Here is a 24,247-nt window from a genome sequence, read left to right on the forward strand (position 1 = left end):
TGGGGTTCCCTGGACCTCAATTTGAAAACCCCTGATTCAGATTTTGTGTACATATATTTTAAAATAAACAATGGCAACCTAATTATAGCCTGTATATATATATATATATATATATATATATATATATATATATATATATATATATATATATATATACACACAGTATATAAGGTAACAACTTATCTTTTCATAAAAATGTATTCACTAACCATATAGCTGAACAAAAGTTACCACATAACTGTGTAAGAATGGAAAATAAAATACAGCTATATGTTTTCTCTGAACTTTATGCAGTGACTGGAAATTGTGACGCAACCTCGTCCGTCGCGGACCCCCTTCATGTGCTGGCGCTCGCTCTGCCTCCGCTGTTAAAATGGGCCAAGTTTGAGAAGCGGCTGAGAGTGCGAATCTTGTTTGGTCTGGGTCTGTGAACTAAAGAGTGACTTTAACGACTTATTAGGGGTTACAAGAACGAGAGACAGAGAGAGCGAGGAAAAAAACAACAACAAAAGTCCCATCAGTTGCAATCGAACAACATTTCAAATGAATACGGAGAACAGAGAAAGGATAATTATTTCCTATCTTCGTAAGATATGAAAATGCTCCGAGCCAGTCTGGCTCAAACCCCTGGGTGCATGTACTTCTGAACTTGTATGTGGGCTACACCACACATGCATCGTTTATTATGTATTAAAATATGCTAGTTTCACGATGCCCTCATTACTTTATAGACAGAAAGCAACTTAGAACTGGCTCAGATCTGATCGAGGAAATTAACAGCGAAGTTAACATACGCATCATTGATTGCGATTATTTGAAAGCAATCTGAAGGGAAGGATTAACAATCATTAAACCATGTTCACCGTTAATATCTGGTGGAGGTGTTGTCGGGTATTAGTCCGATTTGATGTGGTGGGCAGGAGCGCGGCGAGACCCGTCACGCGGGTAGTGCTATAGAGAACAGTGAAGTGGTGAATGGCAATTTGTCGCTGAACTTAAGCGCTCTGCTGTCAGCCAGCGACGCGGGAGTCGCGCGCAAAGCACACCGGTGCGCGTGGAAGTCTCGAACTCGCCAACTCCGCAAACAGGGACACAAGTTGGGACGCATGAACTGCTAATCAATCGTTACCGGCGCTACGCTTCGGGTAACATGCCTGCCATCAAAAAGGAGAGATTGGATGGAGAAGAAATGGCATTAGCCGCCTTCAACCAGCCCGAATACCTGGCCCCTTTAAATGCCACCGCTATCCCCGTGGTGACCCCTCATCCGCCGCCGTACGACCACATTTTCGCCCATCATCACCGCGCGTACTTGGGGCTTCACGACAGCGCGCTGCATCAACAGCACCTTCACCATCACCCGGACGACTTCATGCTGGAGAGGTTCTCCTCTATCCCGGACTTTCAGCCGTTTTTCGACAACGGGGAACCTTTTATCGAAGTGGAATGCGGGGAAAACAAAGCACTACTGTACATTAACAAACTATGCCAGGGCAGCAAAGGGCCCTCCATCAAATACCGGGGTGAGTGGCTCACCCCAAACGAGTTCCAGTTTGTGAGTGGAAGAGAGACAGCCAAAGACTGGAAACGGAGCATAAGGCACAAAGGTAAGTCGGGGCAAAACCATGCGCCTCATGCACATTTCTGGTTATGAATTAGGGTTATTTATGAACGATATGAAATGCTGGTTATTTTAGGGACTATCATTTTGTTGCGTTGTTGTTTACAGTGTTTTGGAAACTCAGTGATAATGAGAAGAGCACACTTTTCCTTGGCTGTGCGCTTCTCTACCCAAACGAGGGTCCGAGATTCACACTGTTGGAAAAGTAATAAGTCGTTGCGCTTAATGTGGCCATTTTCATATATATTGTACATGCATATGAGATATTCCCTCAAATATATACATATATAATTTATTTATTTATTTTTTACTTTAAATAAAAAAAATTAAATAAAAACTTCTCAAACTGAAATACATGTCAACATAAAGTTGCGGCATATAATCAGCCAGTTTTATTATACTGCTGGATTTCATTCGAAACATTTCTTTGGTAGAAACACAAGATTTGTAGGTGTTACCGTAATGTAAATGGTGACATGGTGCGTTTTTGTAAGGTTACGTGAGTTTATTTTCGTGGGTTTCAAGTCTCCTTTCGGACGATTGTTTATTTTCGTTAACAGACTAATTTTGTACGCGTGTACTCAGGTAACTCTGTGCCAGTAAAGAGTGAAGTTGGCTCTGGGTATCGCTCTTGGTCACTTGCACGAGAGGAATTTTCTTTTTTAGTCACTTTTTGTTTTTTTGGCTGCAAAATTGTCTTGCCTAGTGTCGCGTTTTGGACGGATGCGTTTAACAGCAGGCGAGTCACTGAAGAGGTGGATTTGGCATTTTTTTGAATGAAAATCAGTAGGAAAGTCCATTACTGAATGACTCATTTGAAAAACAGAGTTTATTGCATGATGCCAAAAGGAGTGGTCAAGTGAATTGTACATCTGAATAACATTTTCTTCTCTCCCTCTCTTGCTTTCTGTCGGTGGTTAGGCTATTGGATTATTATTTACGGTACTTTTTGCATGTGCGCATTCATTTCCTGGAGGTTTAAAAGCTGTATTTCTGTATTTGTAGGGAAAAGTCTGAAGACACTTATGTCCAAAGGAATCTTACAGGTACATCCTCCAATCTGTGACTGCCCTGGTTGTAGAATTTCATCTCCTGTGGTGAGTGTTCAGTTCAGTTCAAACAATTCAGTATGGTCCATATTGCTTCTGATGGGTTGTGTGCACTGATTTAGCTGTTGAATGTGTATTTTAAATATGCCAATAATTTGTTATTTATCAGTCTGTCACTTTAAGTGCTCTACACAGTACATTACAGGATGACAGAGTCTGCAAGTTAAAAATGTTACTCACATAAAGCATGTGAAAGTTACTCAATGGAAAGTCAAGCAGTGGATGACTGCCTGCTGCTTATGAATTATGCGGTTTGATGCTTTTTCTTTGAAAATTAATTATATTAAAGTTGTTCAGAAAGACAGTGACTTGCTATTTGTGCTGTCAGGGTTGTTTCTCAGAAAGTAAATACGGACCAAGTACAAGGAAATGTGAAATGTTTGGAATTGATTGTTTTGGCTGCAATGTAAGGTCATATAGATTGTCTGTAGTAGATGTTCAAGCAAAATATTCCACGTTCCTTCACTGTAAACCCTAGTGTTGTCATCACTGGAAAAACCAAGCTGTCTTTACTTGAAATTGCAAGTTTTGGGCTCTTAACTCAAAGATCTAAGTTCCTTGAACTATTTTTTTTCTTCTTAAAAATCCATAGACTTAAGATTTTAAGTGTTAGTATCTCAAACTGTTGAGTACAAAATTGAGGCTGTGAGGGATACCCACAATGTCTTGTGCTTGAATTATTTAATTATGTTTTTATTTTATTTTATTTTATTTTATTTTTTGCTCAAAGAGGAACATATGGGGGCATTTAAATAGTTGTTCTTAAAAATTAATAGAGGTTTTTGCTGCTCTTTTATAGTTTTATTTATGTTGTTTTGTTGCAAATAGTTGTTTTGTATGATGTCGCTATTAGGATGATCTGTGTCATCTTTGGTCAAGTTGGACCCTGTTAACACTATCTTTGCTCTCCTTGTGCATGTGCAATTGAAGTACAGACATATGCATTTCTGTGGAGAAATAAACAGGGGTGAAAAAAGTACTCGAAAATTATACTTAAGTGAAAGTATGGATATTGAGAAAATTTTACTGAATTAAAAGTCCAAGTATCTAGCCATAAACATAATTGAGTGAAAGTAAAAAGTACCACATTATATTGTACTTAAGTATTGAAAAGTAAAAGTAACATAGCAAGAATGAAAACAGATTTGATGGCAAATTTTTGAACATTTCCTTGGTGAGTGGAAGACAAAGGAGACATTTCATCTTGTATGAATCCTTACTAACTAATAATTCACTAAGGTAGGGCCTAGGGTTGGGTATTGATACAGATTTCCCGATTCGATTTCAATTCACAAGCGCTCGATTCGATTTTGATTCAATATCGATTCATATGTGTATATTTCAGTTATAATGTCCCTTTTGCTTACATATGAAATAAATAATCTCTCAGATAATGCTGTGAATTATACAGGGGACCTTCTAACTAGGTACATTATGAAAATATATATTTGTTCTAATGATATTTTATTAGTTTTTCATAATTTGTCCATTTTAGCTTTTTAAAACTGAACAAATCAATGTATTTAATCAATAAATCTGATACTATATTGCATATATTATATTTTGTTACATATTTATTGTTTAATTGCATAATTTGTACTATTCACAGGTATTTACGTTGAGTTTTTGAACACGTGCTAAAAAACGGTACTGACTTTTTAAGGAAACCCTGCATTTCTGTAAACAGCATCTGTAAATGAGCGCAAGTTAACGAGAGACACAAACAGCTTTATCTCATTTGTGCTAAGCCTGATTAGAATTAAATGTTTATTTTTTGTGTTTTTGATCAACAACTGACTGTAAAGAACAGAAAGAGTATTAAAAGATTATGTATTGACAAATATGTTGTGTGGATCTCATCTTTGGACACACAGAACAACTTTTACTCTCAACACGCAGTGAAAGGATTTCGCTGCTGAATACTCCACCACTATACGCCACAATTCATTCACTGGTGAGTGAAATGTAAACATTTACCAGCCAGTTGCCAAATATATAAATTTTTTGTGATATAGCGCAAAATTTGGTTGCAAATGTGAGTGATTTCTTCTCATTGTAGTGGAGGGTTTCACATAGAGTAAAAGATCGATCCATGGCTTTTGAGAATTGATATCGAATTGACAAAAAAAATTAAAAAAATTTGCCCAGCCCTAGTAGGGGCACGGGTGCTCTTGCTCCGGTGACTGAGCTTGGACCGTGCTTGCAGCTGTGTCAGGTTCATCCATCTTCTTCTACCAGTAATTGTTATAATTTGTATCAGGCACAGGTCAAGGTGCTGTGCGTTGTGGCAATTGATGAGATGTTATGTCGCTTCTCAGTGACCAATGACCACGTTGTGGCCAATTACATTGTATGTTAAAATGCATCTAATTGGTGGTCAAACAACATTTAACTTAAACTGTGCATCAGTGCAATTAGATTGGTTTGTTGGTATTAAGTTAAGATGGAAGAAAATGATCTGCAAAATGTAACGAGTACTTTTCAAGTCTAAATAAAATTTTCTTTAAAAAAAGTTCTTTAAAAATGTAATTAAGTAAAAGGGTATTCTGTTTAAATTGCACTCGAGTAAAGTACAAATCCCCCAAAATAATACTTAAGTATAGTAATGATGTATAATTACTCAAGTATACTTTACACCCCTGGAAATAAGTTTATTTAATGATTAATATTATTAATATTAATATTATTTAAACTGTGTGATTGTATGACCTAAATTTGAGTCCATTACATTAAAATTGTTAAGCTGAAGCAACAACATTTAAATAGCAACTCTGAGTTAACTCTACTTGCAACTAGTTACCTTAACTTAAATAGTTAAGTTCATTCAATATGAACACCAAGTTAAGTGAGCTTAATTACACAAGTTCTGGAGACTCCATTACACAATTAAATTGAGGGAACTTTCATCCATACTAGAGGGCATTTTAGTGATGTTTTGCTCTGTTTCTTTGGCTTGCATATTACAATATGGCAATGTCATGGACAGGGAGCATGTTCTAAGTTAATCAGTAATATTAATAGCTGATATATGGATTTTCATGTCTCTTTATTATTACCACTCTACTGCATCTCCCACCTCTAATAGAACAATCAGCATTGTGCAGTGTGTGTGTATGTGTGCACACCAAGTAGGCTATTGGTTGTCTGGTTGCTGAATTTGTCCACACAGGTGCTGTGTTTTTATCTAAACTGTGCGCGTCTGTTGCCGCCTCTACCGGTTAATCTGGAGGGGAAGGACGTAAGAAGCTTACTGAGCTACTGAACATAGCGACTGGTGATTACTGAGGCAGCGGCATGCAAAGTGAAGCCACTTCAGATAAGCTGGAGTTGTTTGAGGGATGGAGGTAAACTACTGAGGAGGGCTTGAGCCAGAGCTAGAGGAGATGAAAACCTAATGGCTTAGTTGTTTGGGGCCCTTATAGTACCTCTATTTGAGGGCATTAGAATCTCATACAAGCTGATTTTGGAGATGAAGTTAAGGATGGTTTTCACTGGTTTGGTCTGATGATTATCTTATCATTTACAAAGTGAATGTGTTATCCAATGTACTGTGCTGCCTCATCATCTGATAATGCTGAGATGAATCAAACCCTAATTTCTTACTTTAATTGGTTCAGCTGCTATCTGGCATCTGATTATTTAGAATTGCACGTAAACTTCTTTCGGAACTCTGAATGTTTTACTTTGAAACATTTACATTTTAAGTGCTGTGACTTGATCTGCAGTGTTTCAGATTTTACTACTTTGTTAAGAGGATTTGTATTTTATCCTCTGCTTGCACTATTTACGTGATTTTGTTTTTGCTCTTTGATCTATCACTGAACACGAAAAGTATTAATACATCATTTATACAGTGTAATGTGGAAGAAATAGTTCACTCCAAAAGTAATTCTGTCATCATTCAATCACCCTCATGTTGTTTCAGACCTGTATGATTTTTTTTCTTCAATGGAAAACAAGGACATTAGGCAGAATGTTAGCCTCACTCAACATTCACTTCAGTTGCATCTTTTTTCCATACAATGAAAGTGAATGGTGGTTGAGGCTAGCAACATGTTTTCATTTTTGGTTGAACTGTCCCTTGTAAGCTGTGCTACTATACGGAATTGCGAAATTAAACCTTGTTTTCAAACAGCCGTCCAAAAATGCCCCTTGTCTTCCATTGATCAAACAAACAGACTCAAGCCACTGGTTGAGTACATGTTGTTGTGTCGGGCTGGACAGGTCACTCAAAACAAACAGAAGAATTTTTATAGTACCACAGAGATACAATGTTTACAGTTTTTGAGAATATTTTAACACCGAAAAACTTCTCTTTAATATGTAGCCATGGAGGAGCTCCTACATTTTAAAGCTAATGACTGTTGTCAAACAGGTCTGGACATTGGTTGGACAAACAGGTAGCCCCACCCCCAAACTCAATGCCATTGATTGAATCACTTTTGCCATGTCGGGTTGCCTAAACAAAATGGAGTACTTCTAGGGGGTATTTGCACTTTGGCACTTCATGCATTTTTACTGATCGGATAGCCATCTAATCATGAAAAGAATACATGTAAATGCCCTTCAAGACGGAGGTGATTTGAGATACATTCCAAACGAAACTCGGTCAAGTATAAATGCATCTGGCTGTTCAAACTACATATGAAAACTTAACTCTGCCCAAACAGCACTACTTCAGCATGTGAAAAAGAGAAACATAACAGCTACTACCGAGTATTTGCATAGGACTCACGTCAAGCAATAAAATAATACCAAATTAAGAAACAGATGCACGTTGTAGGAGAGACAGAACTTTTTTTCTTCATTTATTTGATGCAGATTGCTAACAAAACTGAAACTAAACACTGACAATAAACGCAGCTGACGTGCATGGACATATCTTAACCTATCACAACCCCGACAGGGAAAATACACAGCACACATACACATGTGCATTGGGCAAAGTCATTTGGAATCAAATAATAAATCATGTTTTAAATTGATTTATTACGTACGAGTTGTTTGCATAAACTCGTACGTCTTCATCACGTGCAAATTCCCGGATGTCTAATGTGGAAGTAAGCACGAGTTCGGGGCACGAGGCATTAAGGACATACTTATTAATATTATGCCCTAACCCAAACCCCTTATCTAAACTTAACCAATCAGTAGAGTGTGTAAACATGATAGGAAGTTGTTGTGTGTGACAGAAGCAAGTATTTGTCACGTATTAGATAGAAACGATGTCAAGCGACGTCATTGGCTGTAGTGAAAGTCGTAGGGATTCAAACAAGTGCAGTCACACGATATCATATGAATTAGCCAAATTTAGAAAAGTCGTTTGAATCCTGACGATTTCGCTGTGAGAGTGTGTTGGCAGAATCTGACAATCTCTTACCAGACAAACACTTACAGTACATAGTCACTTTCTCATAGCTTAACTTTCACACAATACATAAATCTTAACACATATTAATGTTTCTGTATAGTAATAATGAACATTAAGAATACAATTAACACCCCTGTATTAGTTTGTTCACTCACACTTTTTAATGTACACACACTTTACCTTTTACTGTACACAAAGTCAGTCAAGAACTTAAAATAGTAGTTTGAATACTTCCAAAGTGATCTTAAAAGGCTGATTTGCACCTTGTATCATAAGTTTCTTATGGCAGCCTTTAATTTCAGTAGATTAGTAAAATAATAAATTTGTTGGCATCGAAGGGAAGAGCTCAAAATAATTACCACAGAGTATAAATTACACTAATAAGTATATTGTGGGTTGGATTTAAGCCATTTTGAATTTGTACATTTTAAATGGCTCTTTTTAGTGCTTCTTTGGGAATTTGCATCCATAGCTTACACAAGACAAAACATGTAAAAAAAATAACAGGCCCTGTCACGCTTCTTTGCATTTGTAGTCTTAAATACAAATAAACATGGCAACGTGCTCCATTTTGGTGTTCATGATCTTTGACGGGGATGACAGCTTTCTTCTTATGATGTTTAATGACCTACCAAGACTTTGAATCATTCTAAAGAGCTCAGTTCCTTTCTTCGCTCACCTCTCAATTCTCTGTAACCACATTCAGCAGCTTTTTACCCCTCATGAGTCATATCAGAGGCAGGATATGTCTGTCCTATGGTGAAATGTCAATCAAATTTTCCTTGGCTCCACTCTGAGTTCCTCATACCATTTAGCTTACAGGCTGTGAACTAATGTGGAGTTCTTTATAACCTTCCTCTAACAGATTATATTTATAAATACCCTAACGAAGAGTGCTTGATATCATAGAACCATTCTTTGTATGTTTCAGTGTGGACGGATAGATGATGATGTGTTTAAGTGTTAGATCCACTCAGTTGGTCTGGCTGTTGTCTCCCAAGAGAAATGTGCTTCCTCTCCCCTGTTTTTTTCAGTGGAACTAGTGGAGGCTGGCAGGAAATTACACTCCGCTCCATCTCGTAAATATCTCTTTGAATCAGGGCTTCCCCCACTGTGTCCTGGGTCATGAAAAAGTTGTCACTGGGGGGTTGGGAATACGGCTGGTTAAAAAACATGGAGGATAGTGATGTTGCAGTCTAAGCATTTCAAAGTTGGGCCTTCGAAGCGAACAATCTTAGCCGTTGTTGATATATTCATTGTACAGCTACTAACTTGCAGAAGCAAGAAGAAACTGAATTTTCCCCCCTGATAAACTAAATAGATCCACTGTAAAGTTGGAGTTGGGGGAAAAAATAGATATTTCAAAGTACTGCAAGTCTGCAATATTTTACCTCACAAAAGATTGCAATACATCAATTTTGAATAATTACACATTAAACATAAAAGTCGCAATATTATCGTATCGTGACTGAGATATTAACATATTATTGTATCGCCCTGTTTATTCCTACCCCTACTGCGTAATGAGTTGGCCAGAGAGGATATATTAAAGTTTTATTGACATGCCACATTTCTATTCCAGACATTCCAGATCTACTATACTAAATGCATGATGACATAATAGTGCGTTTGTAAAAACAGCTTGTTTATGCAAGTAATTCAGGTGTTGATTGTATGATTCAAATTCACTGTCGGCAGCATAATTAGACTGTGATATTTTCACTGTAGAGCGTGTGGTATTAGCTGAGGTTTGTCAGTGTAGGCCGACGCTCATTTGGCAAAGCGTTGCTGGAGGGCTGGGTACGGTTAAGAATGGGGGCTGACGCCACACAGTCTCACAACAGCTCCCTCACTGTGGGGGGTTAGACTGAATGTGTGCATGTACATGGTATGAGGGTTTGTGTAGCGGTGTGTTTGTATCCCACACATGGAGCCGAAGCTATGCTGCTATGGCAACGGCAGGATCCCTCCTCAGGACAGCAGCGAGCAGCCAGGCAGACTCTGCAGTGTGTCGCATTCATGAATTAAAGCAAATTAGAGCCAACCAGAAAACCTCACCGAACTCACAACAGGCTTTTTCCGTTGATTTTATTAGCCATTTTCGCTTCAAACTGTGATTGCGCTGCCGCAGAGATGAACGTTTTGAAGAGTACTACCCTCTGCTGTTTTTTCCCCTAAAAACAAACAGGTGAAACATTAGTTTCTAATTTAGTTTGTGTAGCATAGTAAAAGTGTCACATATCTGTCAGATCATGTGGAGAAATTCATCAGGAAATGTACAGTCACTGAAATTTGAGGAGTCGGTTAGGGAAACATGATGCAGAAAAGTTTTACAGGCAGGTGGGGGAAGGGTGTATGTGTGTATACTGGTATCAGAGCTGGGTGTGTCTATGTGGGTGTTGGTGGGAAAGGTACAGGACTTTGGATAAAAGCGTCTGCCAAATGCATAAAATGTAAAAATAAATAAATAAATTGTAAAACATTTTAATGATTCAAATTTTTCCTTAAAGGTTCCATTAACGAATCCATTAATGGATTCTAGTGAACTACAAAAAAGTCTGAAAGGTGACAAGTTACAGAAATGGGGACAGCATCTAAATTATACATTTTAAAATACACGCTAAAATAATTTTAACCTAAAATCGCAATGTTAAGAAAAATGTTATGTCCATGTTAGGGGCCGTTCACACTGAATGTGTCCCTGTTCTTAAAAAAAGCTAGACACAGCGCCACAAATATAGCTGAACACAGGTCTTGAGATGACAATTAATATTTAAAGTAAGCTTTGGCTTGCTATCTTAAATGTGTCCTGTAAAGTTCTCTCTTTCTCTTACTTTCTCCACACCTCGTTCATTCGGTCTTGGTTCCAGCTCCTATTTTTTGGTCTCTTGGGAGTGCGGTGGTGTCAGTACTTGTCCATAAAGCTCTCCTGTGACTGTCTTTTTTTGAGGGGAGGGGGGTCTCCAAACACAGGCAGAGATATCTTGACATGCATGGCTATACTGTCACTGACCTCACCACGCTGGTGAACGCTTCACTTGACTGACACGGACCGCTCACCGTGTGGGTTGGGGAGGAAGTTGGTGGGGGGTTTTCTGGGTTGAGGTTGGAAAGGTATTGCATTTCAGCTCTCACTTACTTCACTATCTATATGAAGGTCCAACCATGCAGGGCTGTATTACCGCACAGGCTTACCGGGGCCACCGTATTCTCCCCAGTCTACTCTCGCAGGAGGACGTGTATGTAAACTCGTTCAGCGGGAGATGCTGATATAAATACAGAGATGGTGCGCAACAGCTAAACCTGTCTGTGTAGTGCAAGGTCATAGAGTGACAACGGTCTGACGACTGGCAGGGCCCAGTGAAACGGTAAGCCCTGGGGCCTCAGAGTATCTTAATGCGGCCTTGCAGCCATATTAGGCTTTTTATTGGCAGCTTTAACATACTGGGTTGGTTTATATGGGGGTGGGGGGTGTTTAGCTCTGGCATTGTTTGACAACTGTAAACATAAAAAAAAGTCGATTATATTCAGTCACATGATTGTAACAAGAGACCTTGGCTAATTTGTGGCAGTCCAGAAGAAGATATGCATGGACGTCCACAGAAGTTTGCACATAGTATTTATCTTTCTCCTTTTCTGTTATTGAATGTGCCAATACATTTACGTAGGTACATCCCCCTCATGCACCCACTCCAGCTTGTGCTAAGTCTGCCCAGCGTCCCGCCTCCACACTTACGCACATCATGGTTGCATCATACACACACACACACACACACACACACACACAGACACACATAAATACAGAGGTCAGAGCAGACAGATGCGTGACTCATTAGGCATTCGTCCCCCAGGGACAGTGCTGGGGGAGTGCGCCACAGCTGCAGGAATGTCACGAGTTGCTACTGCTGTGTGTTTGTGTGTGTGTGTGTGTGTGTGTGTGTGTGTGTACGTCAGCAGAAGGCCAGCGCACCTTTCAGAAAACACTGTGCCAAGAAAACGTCTCTCGGTTTTTCCGTAACATCCGTACTGTCATCCCTGAGCCAACAATAAAAACTTGAGAACCCAGAAATAATATTGGACACATACATTTATTTCCACTCCTTTAATTTGAGAGGACAGGCAGTGCTCCTAGAATACTGTTATTTATTATAAAATCATTGGTATGCTTTACTGTTTGTGTCACTCTGCTTGTCTGTTTTTGCCACGTACCAGATAGTCGGTCAGTCTGTGCATTTTTCGAAGTTTTTGTCCTTGATACTGAATGGTTAATCCAGTGTTCTAGTCGTGCTAAAGTGCTCTGTATAGTAACAGCAATAAAGTGAAATACTTCTTCAGCTAGATTTACCCCATGTCTGAATATGCATACCTCCCTAATATATAGTATTCCAAAAGCAGAATGTGAATTGAGTAGTATGTCAGAATCCTCAGTATTCATAAAACAGTAAGTGAGAAAAACCCGGATGACCTACTGCATCTGGTTAGAATCTGAAATGTGCATCCACTGGACACTCACAAAATCACCAAAGCTAAGGAGACATCATATTCAAAATGCTGAATTAAACAAAAACAGCGGAGAACCACAATTCGGATGGCTCTTTTCAACTGTAAGTGCTATATGTACCAAAAAAGTTGTTTCTTGTGGTTAAAGTGTGCTTTTTTTTTTTTTTTACCAAAACCTATCTTAAGTAAATTATCTTTGTGGTTTTTTGTTACTACGTCACATATTTGAGTCACAGGACAATGTCCATGTTCCCATTTGAAGTGTGGGAATGTATGATGGTTACTCACCTGCATATTTTGTAATGGCAGAGAACTATGTTCTTCTTCAAATGTACATCAAATGTACAAATGTACAATACATACTCTTCACAGTATGCAAATGTGGGCACAGCTACTGTGTACATGTATTTCACAGCACAACAATCATAAAGCCCAGTTATTATTCATAGTTGACAGAAAAGGGACTATATATTTCAGTGGAAGGATGGCACTTAAAATTTTCTTGATTAAATAATGTTTTCATTAGTGTCCTTTATATTTGTATTATGAACAGTAGTAACTGTTTTAAAAGCTAAAGGGTGTTGTTTGTCACCATGTGCAGTGGAACGCCTGCAACCCCTTTAGCCGTGATTATATTCACATTATAGCGAGGCCTCTCGTACCTTATTGGTTTCTATGCTACCTTTTGTGAGGTCTTTTCAGTAAGGACACAGTGAGAACATCTCTCAAAAGTTCAAAATGTATTAACTCATGAGTTTTATGGGGCTTAAGACAACAACCAATCAAATGTAATGCCTCAGTCATGTCAGTTCAAGTGCGTGCTTGTGTTTTGTATGAATGTAAATATAGCTTGTTTCATTGAAGGACAGACATTAAGTGTGGGAGGGCTTATTCATAGAAATGTTGCTTAGAGGAAATTCATATTCAATATTTTTTCCATCCTCGAGTGACAGTGTGTGTGTGAGTGTGAATTTGTGTATGTACATGTAGGCGGGAGCTGAAGCCCAGTTATTTTTATGTTTTTGTTTTGAAACACCCTCCCTCTGTGTGGAAGTGTTACCGGAAATAGTGCACAGCCGCCCCCGGTTCTGCGTCATTTGCACTGAATAAAGCGAGGGGGTTGGACGGGGGCTTTCCGGGAGGACGTTGAGAAGGGTGGGGTTGCTTAGGCAGAGAGGACGAATGGGGGCAGGGAAATGTGTGTGGAGGCCTGTCTGGGCTGAGGCCTTGTGGGTAGCAGACATCTATCAAAGCTAACTTTATCAGATGAAGCATCACTAGTGCCGCTTTCAAACCACCACACTCCATATTCGACTAACAGTGGCTGTTAACAGCTGCAAAACACTAAGAATATGTTAGAATATACTAAGAAATGTTAGAAAATGAAGAAAATAGAGTGTGTTTGTTTGGGTGTTTGCGGTTCTGTTTATCCAAGATTTATCGCAGTTAAACAACATGCAAGTTTAAGTAATATTTGGAATCTGTCACTTAGGGCACTAGAAATTTTGGTGCAGACCCCTATGTACATTTACATTTATTCATTTAGCAGACTTTTTAATCCAAAGTGACTTAAAAATTAAGAACTCATAAATGATTCCAGTGTGACAACGGTTCATTTGCAGAGGTGGAAAGTAACGAATTACAACTACTCTCCTTAGAGTACTTGATTATATTTTTCAAATGTTTCTACTTTTTTAAGAGTAAATAAATAATAGTACTTTTACTATAGATAAATTACAAAAATAAAATAATAGAGTTTATTAAAAATTAATTATTTAAATTCGCTACAGTTATTTTTCACCACAAAGTAAAAAAAAATACATAATATTTCTGAATTTTTGGGAAGAAGAAAGTTTTAAGTGCTAAATCTGTTTATAAACTAATACGCACTGTGCATGGCAAGACGGAAGCCCGCAGGGCACAGCATCATGAACACAGCAGCTTGCATAAACTGCCGCCGATGTCCTCTCTTCTCTAGCTTCTTCAAGACTTTCTGCCCTGTCACTATACAAGAACTTAAATACTGTGATTTTCTGCATATTTCATTTTATTCTGGAAAGGAGCCATTCATTCAGTACAAGGGAACCGTCTGCACATGTTTAACCACTGATCAAACTTAAATAGTTTTTAAGGTAGGCAGTGTTTTAACTGTGTCAAGCATTAACACAATGTAGTTTGGCGTATATGTGGGAAAATCTTATTTACTTGCTACTATATGTCTAAAACAAACTTTAAATACCTTAGAAAGATACAATGCCAATAGTGTTGGAAATTAACAGGGACTCTGGGCAAAAATGCCACCGAAATTAACAAAAATATTCTAGATATGGCTAGATATATTAAACAGAGAGAGTCTTTTTCTACCATTCCCTCAGTGAAATCTGCTGGTGGTGAAATATTTACCTCAGCCATTGATATTAATAATGCTTTTAAAGAATTCTATCTTGGTCTCTATAGTTCCACATCTTCGTCTACTGATGAGGATATTAGAAACTTTGTGGAACAATTAGAACTTCCTAAACTGACAACTGAGCAAAACAATTCTCTTGAACTTGGGGGAACTTGGCGAGGTAATTAAGGCCTTGCCTACAGGCAAGGCTCTTGGGCCAGATGGCTTTGCTGCTGAGCTTTTTAGATATTATACTACAGAACTGACTCCACTTTTGCCAGAAGTTTATAAGGAGTCATTAAAGAATGGAAAGCTTCCGCCAACCATGACACAAGCCCGGATCAGTCTGATTCTTAAAAAGGACAAAGAGAAGACTGGGGAAATTGGACTCGTTTGTGGGGAAATGGGGCAGATATCTGGCGTTTTGGAGGGCTCTTGGGGAGAGGCAGTGGAGAGAGAGAGAGAGGTGTAGTTGTTAATATATGTGATTATATATATATATATATATATATATATATATATATATATATATATATATATATATATATATATATATAAAATTATTTTGTTTATTATTTATTTTGTTTTTTTGTCTATAATCATGTATGACCACTGGGATGTTGTTGAGGGCCAGGGTGGAGTTGGGGATTGGGAGGAGGAAGGTTAATAGTGGGGGTTAAATATCGATTCTGTGTATATGTGTTTTGTTTTTCTGTGTTTAATATTTGAATCAATAAAAAATTGTTAATAAAAAAAAAAAAAAAAAAAAAAAAAAGGGACAAAGATCCAAGCGAGTGTAAGAGTTACCGTCCAATTTCCCTGATCCAGCTAGATGTTAAAATGTTGTCAAAAATTTTAAAGTTATGACATCTCTTATACATATAGATCAGGTGGGTTTATTTGGGGCTATAGCTCGTTTGATAACAATAGGTGTTTCATTAATGTCATGTGGGCAGTGGCAAACAATCAGACTCCGGTCGCTGCCATCTCACTTGATGCCGAAAAGGCATTTGATATGGTAGAATGGGATTATCTTTTTAAGATTTTGGAAATGTATGGGTTCGGAAATACTTTTATTGAATGGATTTAGAGACTTTATAGACACCCGGTAGCGGCGGTACAAACGAATGGATTCATTTCAGATTATTTAACTCTGGATACAGGCACCCGGCAGGGTTGCCCTCTTTCCCCCTTATTGTTCTGTCTTGCCCTGGAACCATTAGCAGCCATGATAAGAAAGGAGGATGATTTTCCAGGGGTGATGGCAGGAGGTGTGGCGCATAAGCTTTTGCTTTACGCAGATGATATTTTATTATTTGTCTCCGACCCTACTAGATCTATTCCTTGCCTCCACAGATTTATTAATTCCTTTTCTAAATTCTCAGGATACAGAATCAATTGGTCTAAATCCGAAGCTTTGGCTCTAACAGCGTACTGCCCGGTAACGGCTTTTCAGCCGGGCGCCTTCCAGTGGTCCAAACAGGGCATTAAGTATTTGGGTATTTTATTCTCAACACATTTGTGTGATTTAGTTAGAGTTAATTTTGACCCTTTAATAAAAATGTTTTCAAGCGATGTGGGCAGGTGGGCTTCATTACATTTATCTATGACTGGAAAGGTTAATGTTATTAAAATGAACTGTATTCCAAAATTCAACTACCTGCTACAGTCTCTCCCTGTAGATATCCCCCTCTCTTATTTCAAGCAATTTGATAGCATAGCAAAATCTTTCATTTGGAATGGTAAACGTCCCAGATTACATTTCAGTAAATTACATAAGTCGACTGACAAATGTGGGCTAGGCCTACCCAAGAATTTGTTTTATTATTATGCATTCGGTCTCAGATATTTGGCTCATTGGTCACTTCCACCTGAGAGAGCCCCTTCCTGGTTTTATATTGAACAGGAAGTTCTTGCCCCTATTTCACCATTGTAAAGCCTTTCTATTAAAGAAAACGGAGAAGTTAAGTAACACCCCGTTATCTCGCATTTGCACTCGGTATGGACAAAAGTGTCCAGAGTGTTTAATTCGGACATTTATTTAAATGTTGCCTTGAGCATATGGCTGAACCCAAAATTATGTATTAATAAATCCTCTTTCTGCTGGTCAGAGTGGATTGTGAGGGAGGTTAATACACTCTGTGACCTATATAAGAGCAGAGTGTTGAGATCTTTTGAAAATTTGGTTCAACATTTTGGGATTCCCAGATCTCAGTTATTTACAGCTGCACCACCTGCTCTGTACTATTTTTGGGAGTAGCATACACCCCACTAAAATGGGAGATACTCTGGGAATGGTGATTACAGCTTTTGATAAAAGGTCATGAGGCATCAGTGTATTACTCCCTGCTAATTCAGAGTCTGTGGGACGGAGCTTTAACTTCTATCAAGAGATTATGGGAGAAAGATTTAAACTTGGTATTGGAGGAGGGAGTGTGGGCTAGGATTCTAAAAAACATCAAGTCTGCATCTAGAGATGCAAAGGTGCGTCTTATGCAATTCAAGATTTTACATCGATTCTATTGGACCCCCTCTAGATTGTATAGGCTTGGTCTTAAAGACACACCCACCTGCTGGCGATGGCAATCAGAAGATGGAGACACAACCCATGTTTTTTGGTGGTGTGTTTAGATCCAAGAATGTTTGTGGTGGAGGGTTTAATTTTATATAATTTGATTCTGCATTTTCTGTTATGTTTATTTAATTTGTTGAAAGGAATCAATAAAAATTGTTAATAAAAAAACATAAATAATAATATCTGATATAGTTACAATTACATTCATTGCAGTCTCTTTTTGACTTTTGACTGAACATAATTTTTTTCCCCGCCATCCGGTTCCTCGCACCATCGCACGCACAGATGGGTTCTCTGCTTCTATCAGTCCACATCAGTTCGGTATTGTACTCCCGTGTTATATTCCGTAACGTTTCGCCCCTCTTGTTCAAAATAAACTGTCCTAGCGGGTAACACTCTCGCTCACGTTGCTGTACTGTACATCCCTGCCCTGTGCTACGGTTTTTCTGTCTGAAAAGCCTCACCCGCTAGAGGCCAAAAGTGCACAAGGGATGGATCTTATATAAAGAAGGTATGAGAAATCACAAAACATAATGTAACCAAATGCTACAATTTACTTAAGAATAATATCTCAATATGTTAAATAACCATAATGTTAATTAATTGTATTTATTTTATTATTACAACTGTACAGTTGTGCTCAAAAGATTGCATACCCTGACAGAAATTGTGAAATTTTGGCATTGATTTTGAAAATATGACTGATCATGCAATAAAACTGTCTTTTATTTAAGGATAGTGATCATATGAAGCCATTTATTATCACATAGTTGTTTGGCTCCTTTTTAAATCATAATGATAACAGAAATCACCCAAATGGCCCTGATCAAAAGTTTACATACCCTTGAATGTTTGGCCTTGTTACAGACACACAAGGTGACACACACAGGTTTAAATGGCAATTAAAGGTTAATTTCCCACATCTGTGGCTTTTTAAATTGCAGTTAGTGTCTGTGTATAAATATTCAATGAGTTTGTTAGCTCTCACGTGGATGCACTGAGCAGGCTAGATACTGAGCCATGGGGAGCAGAAAAGAACTGTCAAAAGACCTGCGTAACAAGGTAATGAAACTTTATAAAGATGGAAAAGGATATAAAAAGATATCCAAAGCCAGTCAGTACTGTTCAATCACTTATTAAGAAGTGGAAAATTTGGGGATCTCTTGATACCAAGCCAAGGTCAGGTAGACCATGAAAGATTTCAGCCACAACTGCCAGAAGAATTGTTTGAGATACAAAGAAAAACCCACAGGTAACCTCAAGAGAAATACAGGCTGCTCTGGAAAAAGACGGTGTGGTTGTTTCAAGGAGCAAAATACGATGATACTTGAACAAAAATGAGCTGCATGGTTGAGTTGCCAGAAAGAAGCCTTTACTGCGCCAATGCCACAAAAAAGCCCGGTTACAATATGCCCGACAACATCTTGACACGCCTCACAGCTTCTGGCACACTGTAATTTGGAGTGACGAGACCAAAATAGAGCTTTATGGTCACAACCATAAGCGCTGTGTTTGGAGAGGGGTCAACAAGGCCTATAGTGAAAAGAATACCATCCCCACTGTGAAGCATGGTGGTGGCTCACTGATGTTTTGGGGGTGTGTGAGCTCTAAAGGCACGGGGAATCTTGTGAAAATTGATGGCAAGATGAATGCAGCATGTTATCAGAAAATACTGGCAGACAATTTGCATTCTTCTGCATGAAAGCTGCGCATGGGATGCTCTTGGACTTTCCAGCACGACAATGACCCTAAGCACAAGGCCAAGTTGACCCTCCAGTGGCTACAGCAGAAAAAGGTGAAGGTTCTGGAGTGGCCATCACAGTCTCCTGACCTTAATATCATCGAGCCACTCTGGGGAGATCTCAAACGTGCGGTTCATGCGGGACGACCAAAGACTTTGCATGACCTGGAGGCATTTTGCCAAGATGAATGGGCAGCTATACCACCTGCAAAAATTTGGGGTCTCATAGACTACTATTACAAAAGACTGCACGCTGTCATTGATGCTAAAGGGGGCAATACACAGTATTAAGAACTAAGGGTATGCAGACTTTTGAACAGGGGTCATTTCATTTTTTTCTTTGTTGCCATGTTTTGTTTTATGATTGAGTCATTCTGTTATAACATTCAGTTGAATATGAATCCCATAAGAAATAAAAGAAATGTGTTTTGCCTGCTCACTCATGTTTTCTTTAAAACATATATTATACATATATTACCAATTCTCCAAGGGTATGCAAACTTTTGAGCACAACTGTATATATACAATACAATAATACATATACAGAACAACCACTTTTAGTGTTTGAATCAATCATATCTCTCACTAAACACTGTGTGAAATGTTTATTTTTGCCTTATTTTATTCAGTTGGCATGTAGGAATTGATAACAGTTTGCTTAATAATCTCATCCCATATCTGGATAATTGCTGCAATATTGTAGAGGATACATTTCCTCTTCTATGATATTGCATTATATTAGTTTTTACAGTATGTTAACTTAATAGCCAAAATACTTGGACATACGTGAATGAGAATAAATCTGAAATAGGAATACGTTTCAGTCACAATGCACATTATGTAAATTAGAGGTGATTGAGAGACATTTAGAATGGCTATTTCTATTTAAATAAAAGTTGTATTCTTAAAATGTTCTGTTTGTCCAAGAATCCTCTTGCAGCAATGCAGGTCTTTGGCATTTAGAAGCTGCTAGTTTAGGACCTGTGAGGAGTCTGTTTCTCAAACTAGAGACTGTGATTTACTTGTCTTTTTGTTGTGCATCTGGGCCGTCCACTTCCCTCTCTAGCCTGGTTAGAGATTCTTTTTTCAAAACAGTAATGCATGGAATAGCCTTCAATCTCTCTAAAACAATAGACTTAAGGAGAAAATAGAATTTCAGGAGAAATGTTGCTTTTTTCCTATTTTTAAAACCAAAATTTGACTTGCAAGTGTAAAGCAACTTGTAAGAAATCAATACCTCAGCAAATGGAGAAAAAACCCAATGTATTGTGATTTCCGCATGGTAGCACAATTGTTCTAATAACAAGAAAATTTTATTGAGTACCAAATTAGCACTTTAGAATGCTTTTGTAAGGAATAGGTGACACAGTATATGTTTGCCATCACGGGTAAAGAAAAAATGGAATAAATACCACTTAAAACAATTATTTCAAATCATAATAATAATTTGCAATTAATGATTTTGGCGGTATTTTTGATCAATTTAATGCATCCTTGGTGAAAGGAAGCATCAATTTCTTTCAAGAACAAAAATGCCCTTGTGTTCTAAAATGGATGCGTATATATAATACAGTTTTCATAAAGTAACTTGTAACTTATTTACTTGAGTAGTTTTTTGACAAACTACTTATTTACTCTTACTTGAGTCATAATATTTCTCAGTACTTCTGCTTGTACTCAAGTGAATTATTTCTTCATTAGCAGAACTTTTACTTAAGTAAAAAAAAAAAAATCAGTACTCTTTCCACCAATGTTCATTTGGTTGACGTGAAAGCAGTTTTCCAAACTCGAGTACACACCAACGAATCGCTTTACAACAAACATATGCTTGAAATGGAGGTCTGCTTTATGCTACGGTTCATGTGGAGTTTGGTACAGTTCCAACTGGTATGAACGCAATGAGCGCACTTACATTCACATTCTTACACGATTATGCTTAATAAGCCAACAACGTGCATGGTCATGTAAACGCATTAAACGGCTTTCCTTTATCAGGGTAAGGTCATACATGGCTTAAAGGGATAGTTCACCCAAAAATGAAAATGAGTCGTATGGATGATGTTTATGCAGACTATTCATTCTTGTTGGAGCTTCAAATGTCAGATCACGATCCACTTGCATTTTAAGGACCTACTGAGCTAAGATATTTTTCTAATTTTATTGAATGTATTCTGCTGAAGAAAGAAAGTCATACACACCTGGGATATCATGAGTGTAAATTGTGAGAGAATTTTCATTTTTGGGTGAACTAACCCTTTAAGAATAAACTGTTCAGCATGGGTACATTTTTGTCCATTACCCTGATTTTGAATTGTATGAAAACACCTTTACCGTCATTCTTACTGGTTGATCCAATGTATGCACATGTTTTGCACATGCCTCTTCATGGTTTGATTTCAAAAGCAGAGAATAATGTGAATATTTCTCTTTTTCTTGCTTTGTTGGATTCTGTTTAAATAAGCTGATTTTTGGGTGTTATCAGCATACTGGTGTGCATGTAAACATGCTTATTTAGGAGAACCAACTTGCGAAAGTTAACCACTATTGATAATTTGCCTGTTATATTATTATACATTTCTCACTGCTGCTTGTCTCCACTGAAATTCCTTCTGTGAGTTGCATTCTTTTGCATCTCTTGCAACGTATCCACGACGAAAAGGTGCAATGTCGTTTTGTGGGAGTTAAGTTTTAATAGTGTTAGTATAATAGTAAAAAGGGCAAAACATGAGTAAAACAGTGATTCTGGCATCTCTTCCTGAGTCATTACCTAGATACAGTTGTTCTCGCAAATGTACTGCAGTTCAGAATCAAATAATACAATATGAAAAGAGACTAGCTGGGGCAGGAGGGCGGAATCAAACTCTGGTTCAGACCAAGCAATGGAAACAGTGTAAAAAAGGCCTCAGTGTTGTGCTAAACTGTCATAGATCCAATTTTCCAGGTTACAGCAGAGATAGAAAGAAAAATCTGCTTTCTCTGAAAAAAAAAGAAAACAAAAAAGACAGTTGCTCACAGAAAAATGTGTGTGCAGCCTGCCCATCCTCAGGGATGTTTTCATCTTTTCTCCCTTTTTCCCCCTCCTTTTAATGTATGCCACTTGAGAGAATCCAGAAGGGCTGCACCTGTTTGCCTCTTGGCTAGTCTCTCTACCTCCTGCCCTGGCCTGCCACTCATGCCTCAGCTCTTGTGGGATGCTCTGCATATGTGTATGCGCACGTGCAAGCTTTGGGTGTGGAGGAAGGATAGCTGCAGGGCTCTGCAAAGTTTGACAGAGCCGAGATGCAGGCATGCTCACACACATGCATACACCACTCATTTGCACCGAGACACTTATCAGAAGGTTTTCAAAGCCATATCCATTCCTCTGGATCTCTGAACAGTCCTGTACTGTTTTTCTATCTCTTTCTCCCAATTTTTCCTCTCTTAGGCTATGTTCAGAATAGCAAACTACCATACTGCTCTTATTATTGATGTAGTATTATAAGAACCTTCTGAAAGCAGTAACTACACATTTTTGTCCAAATTGAGTTATGACCAAATTCGGGTGTCTTAGACTATAATCTGTCGTGTGACAGATACATTTTTAAGATTCAGAGAAGAACTTTTCTGAGTTCCAGTCTTGCTGTAGTTATTGTGTGTTGGATTTGTAGGGCAGTAAAGTATATATAATGTGTTTATATATTTTAGTTATAGTATATTGTGCACCGTATGCAACATTTATTTTTTTGGAATACCAAATTTTATGACAGATGTAAGTTGATAACTGGACCCACTTGCCTAATCACACATGCAACTCAATGAGGTCATGTGACAAACATATTAAGTTCATGTGATTACAGTGTTGCATACTACTGTTTGAAACATTTATACTGGAATAATGCTTATTTCTCACTATTTTTAAACAATAGTAGGCAGTATACAGAGTACTGAATGCTGCACAGTATTCCGTACATAGTAAGCTAGTATTCCATTTCGAGCATAGCCTTTCCCTCTAAATCCTCTCTCTGTCTCTGTTCCCTCATGGATATAGATAGAGCAGCAGAAATCTACACTGACCCCATCAGGTCACATTAAAGGTCGTCCAGCTTCACACACTAAACCCTGAGGGCCCCTCATCCCCTTCATCCCTCACTCTCTTTAGATGTCTGATGTGAGAGTAAGAGAAGGAATCACTATCACGGCTCGCTCACCCATCCTCCATCCTCGGCCTTGTGGATCAATGGTCTTTCCCTCTGCATGGCTCTCCCTGACTGTTATTTCCAGTGGAAAGCATGTTGTGCATTTCCTCCCTTCATTCTGTCATTACTTCCTCAGGATTCGTGACCCATGATTCATGATTCATCATCATTTATGAGACGGCTTTTGATTCAGAAGCACCTGCGATGTGTGTGACCTGTGGGGCTGAACCGCGTGGTTCACATGACAGCAGGAGTAATTGGAATGACAGCTTTCTTGGAATTAGTGGAAAAACTAACAGTCAGGAGGACTAGCATTGTGCTGTGGCATGAGCAAGCCTCATAGTTTTTTGATTGTCATTTTCTACAACCTCTGATAGACAATATCAAGAAGAGCTGAATTTTTGGGTGAGTTGGTGTAGAGGAGTGGTCGAAGATCTGGGTTACAAACCAAAGTTTGAATCCCAACAAGGGCGATCCATGAACTATTACCTTCAGACCCTGTAATAAGGCTGTTCCTGTATCACTTTTTGATGAAAGTGCTACTTTTTTAGTAACTATGATGTCTATGTGTACTCTGCTGCACTAACTGTTGCTTAATGTAGTCTTTCGTGAATAAAATAAAATGAACACAAAAGCAAAAACATAGTAAAAACAACTCTAATTCTGTTAAAACTCTAAGTCTAACCAAATTAGAGTTTTGTGGCCAACTAAATGCTTGTATACTCCTAAATGATGACAAAATTAACTTTTAGCAGATATAGCC

The 24,247-nt window shown here is 38.2% G+C and overlaps 1 protein-coding gene across 3 annotated transcripts in view; it reads left to right on the forward strand.

Annotated features, from left to right (window-relative positions):
* Window positions 1-389: 389 nt before the first annotated feature.
* The window catches only part of LOC127418994 (sterile alpha motif domain-containing protein 11-like), an 82,238-nt gene continuing 58,380 nt past the window's right edge, over window positions 390-24,247 (forward strand). Inside the window, exons 1-2 of one of the 3 annotated variants that reach the window (XM_051659998.1) lie at window positions 390-1,607; window positions 2,627-2,718. In XM_051659998.1, the coding sequence (XP_051515958.1) occupies window positions 1,151-1,607; window positions 2,627-2,718 (549 nt within the window). In that variant the 5' untranslated portion in view covers window positions 390-1,150. Of the gene's footprint in view, window positions 1,608-2,161; window positions 2,377-2,626; window positions 2,719-24,247 lie in introns of those variants that run through there. The other 2 variants (XM_051659997.1, XM_051659999.1) reach the window with 2 other exon arrangements.

Source organism: Myxocyprinus asiaticus, chromosome 28 (genome assembly GCF_019703515.2).
Source record: "Myxocyprinus asiaticus isolate MX2 ecotype Aquarium Trade chromosome 28, UBuf_Myxa_2, whole genome shotgun sequence".
Classification (NCBI taxonomy): domain Eukaryota; kingdom Metazoa; phylum Chordata; class Actinopteri; order Cypriniformes; family Catostomidae; genus Myxocyprinus; species Myxocyprinus asiaticus.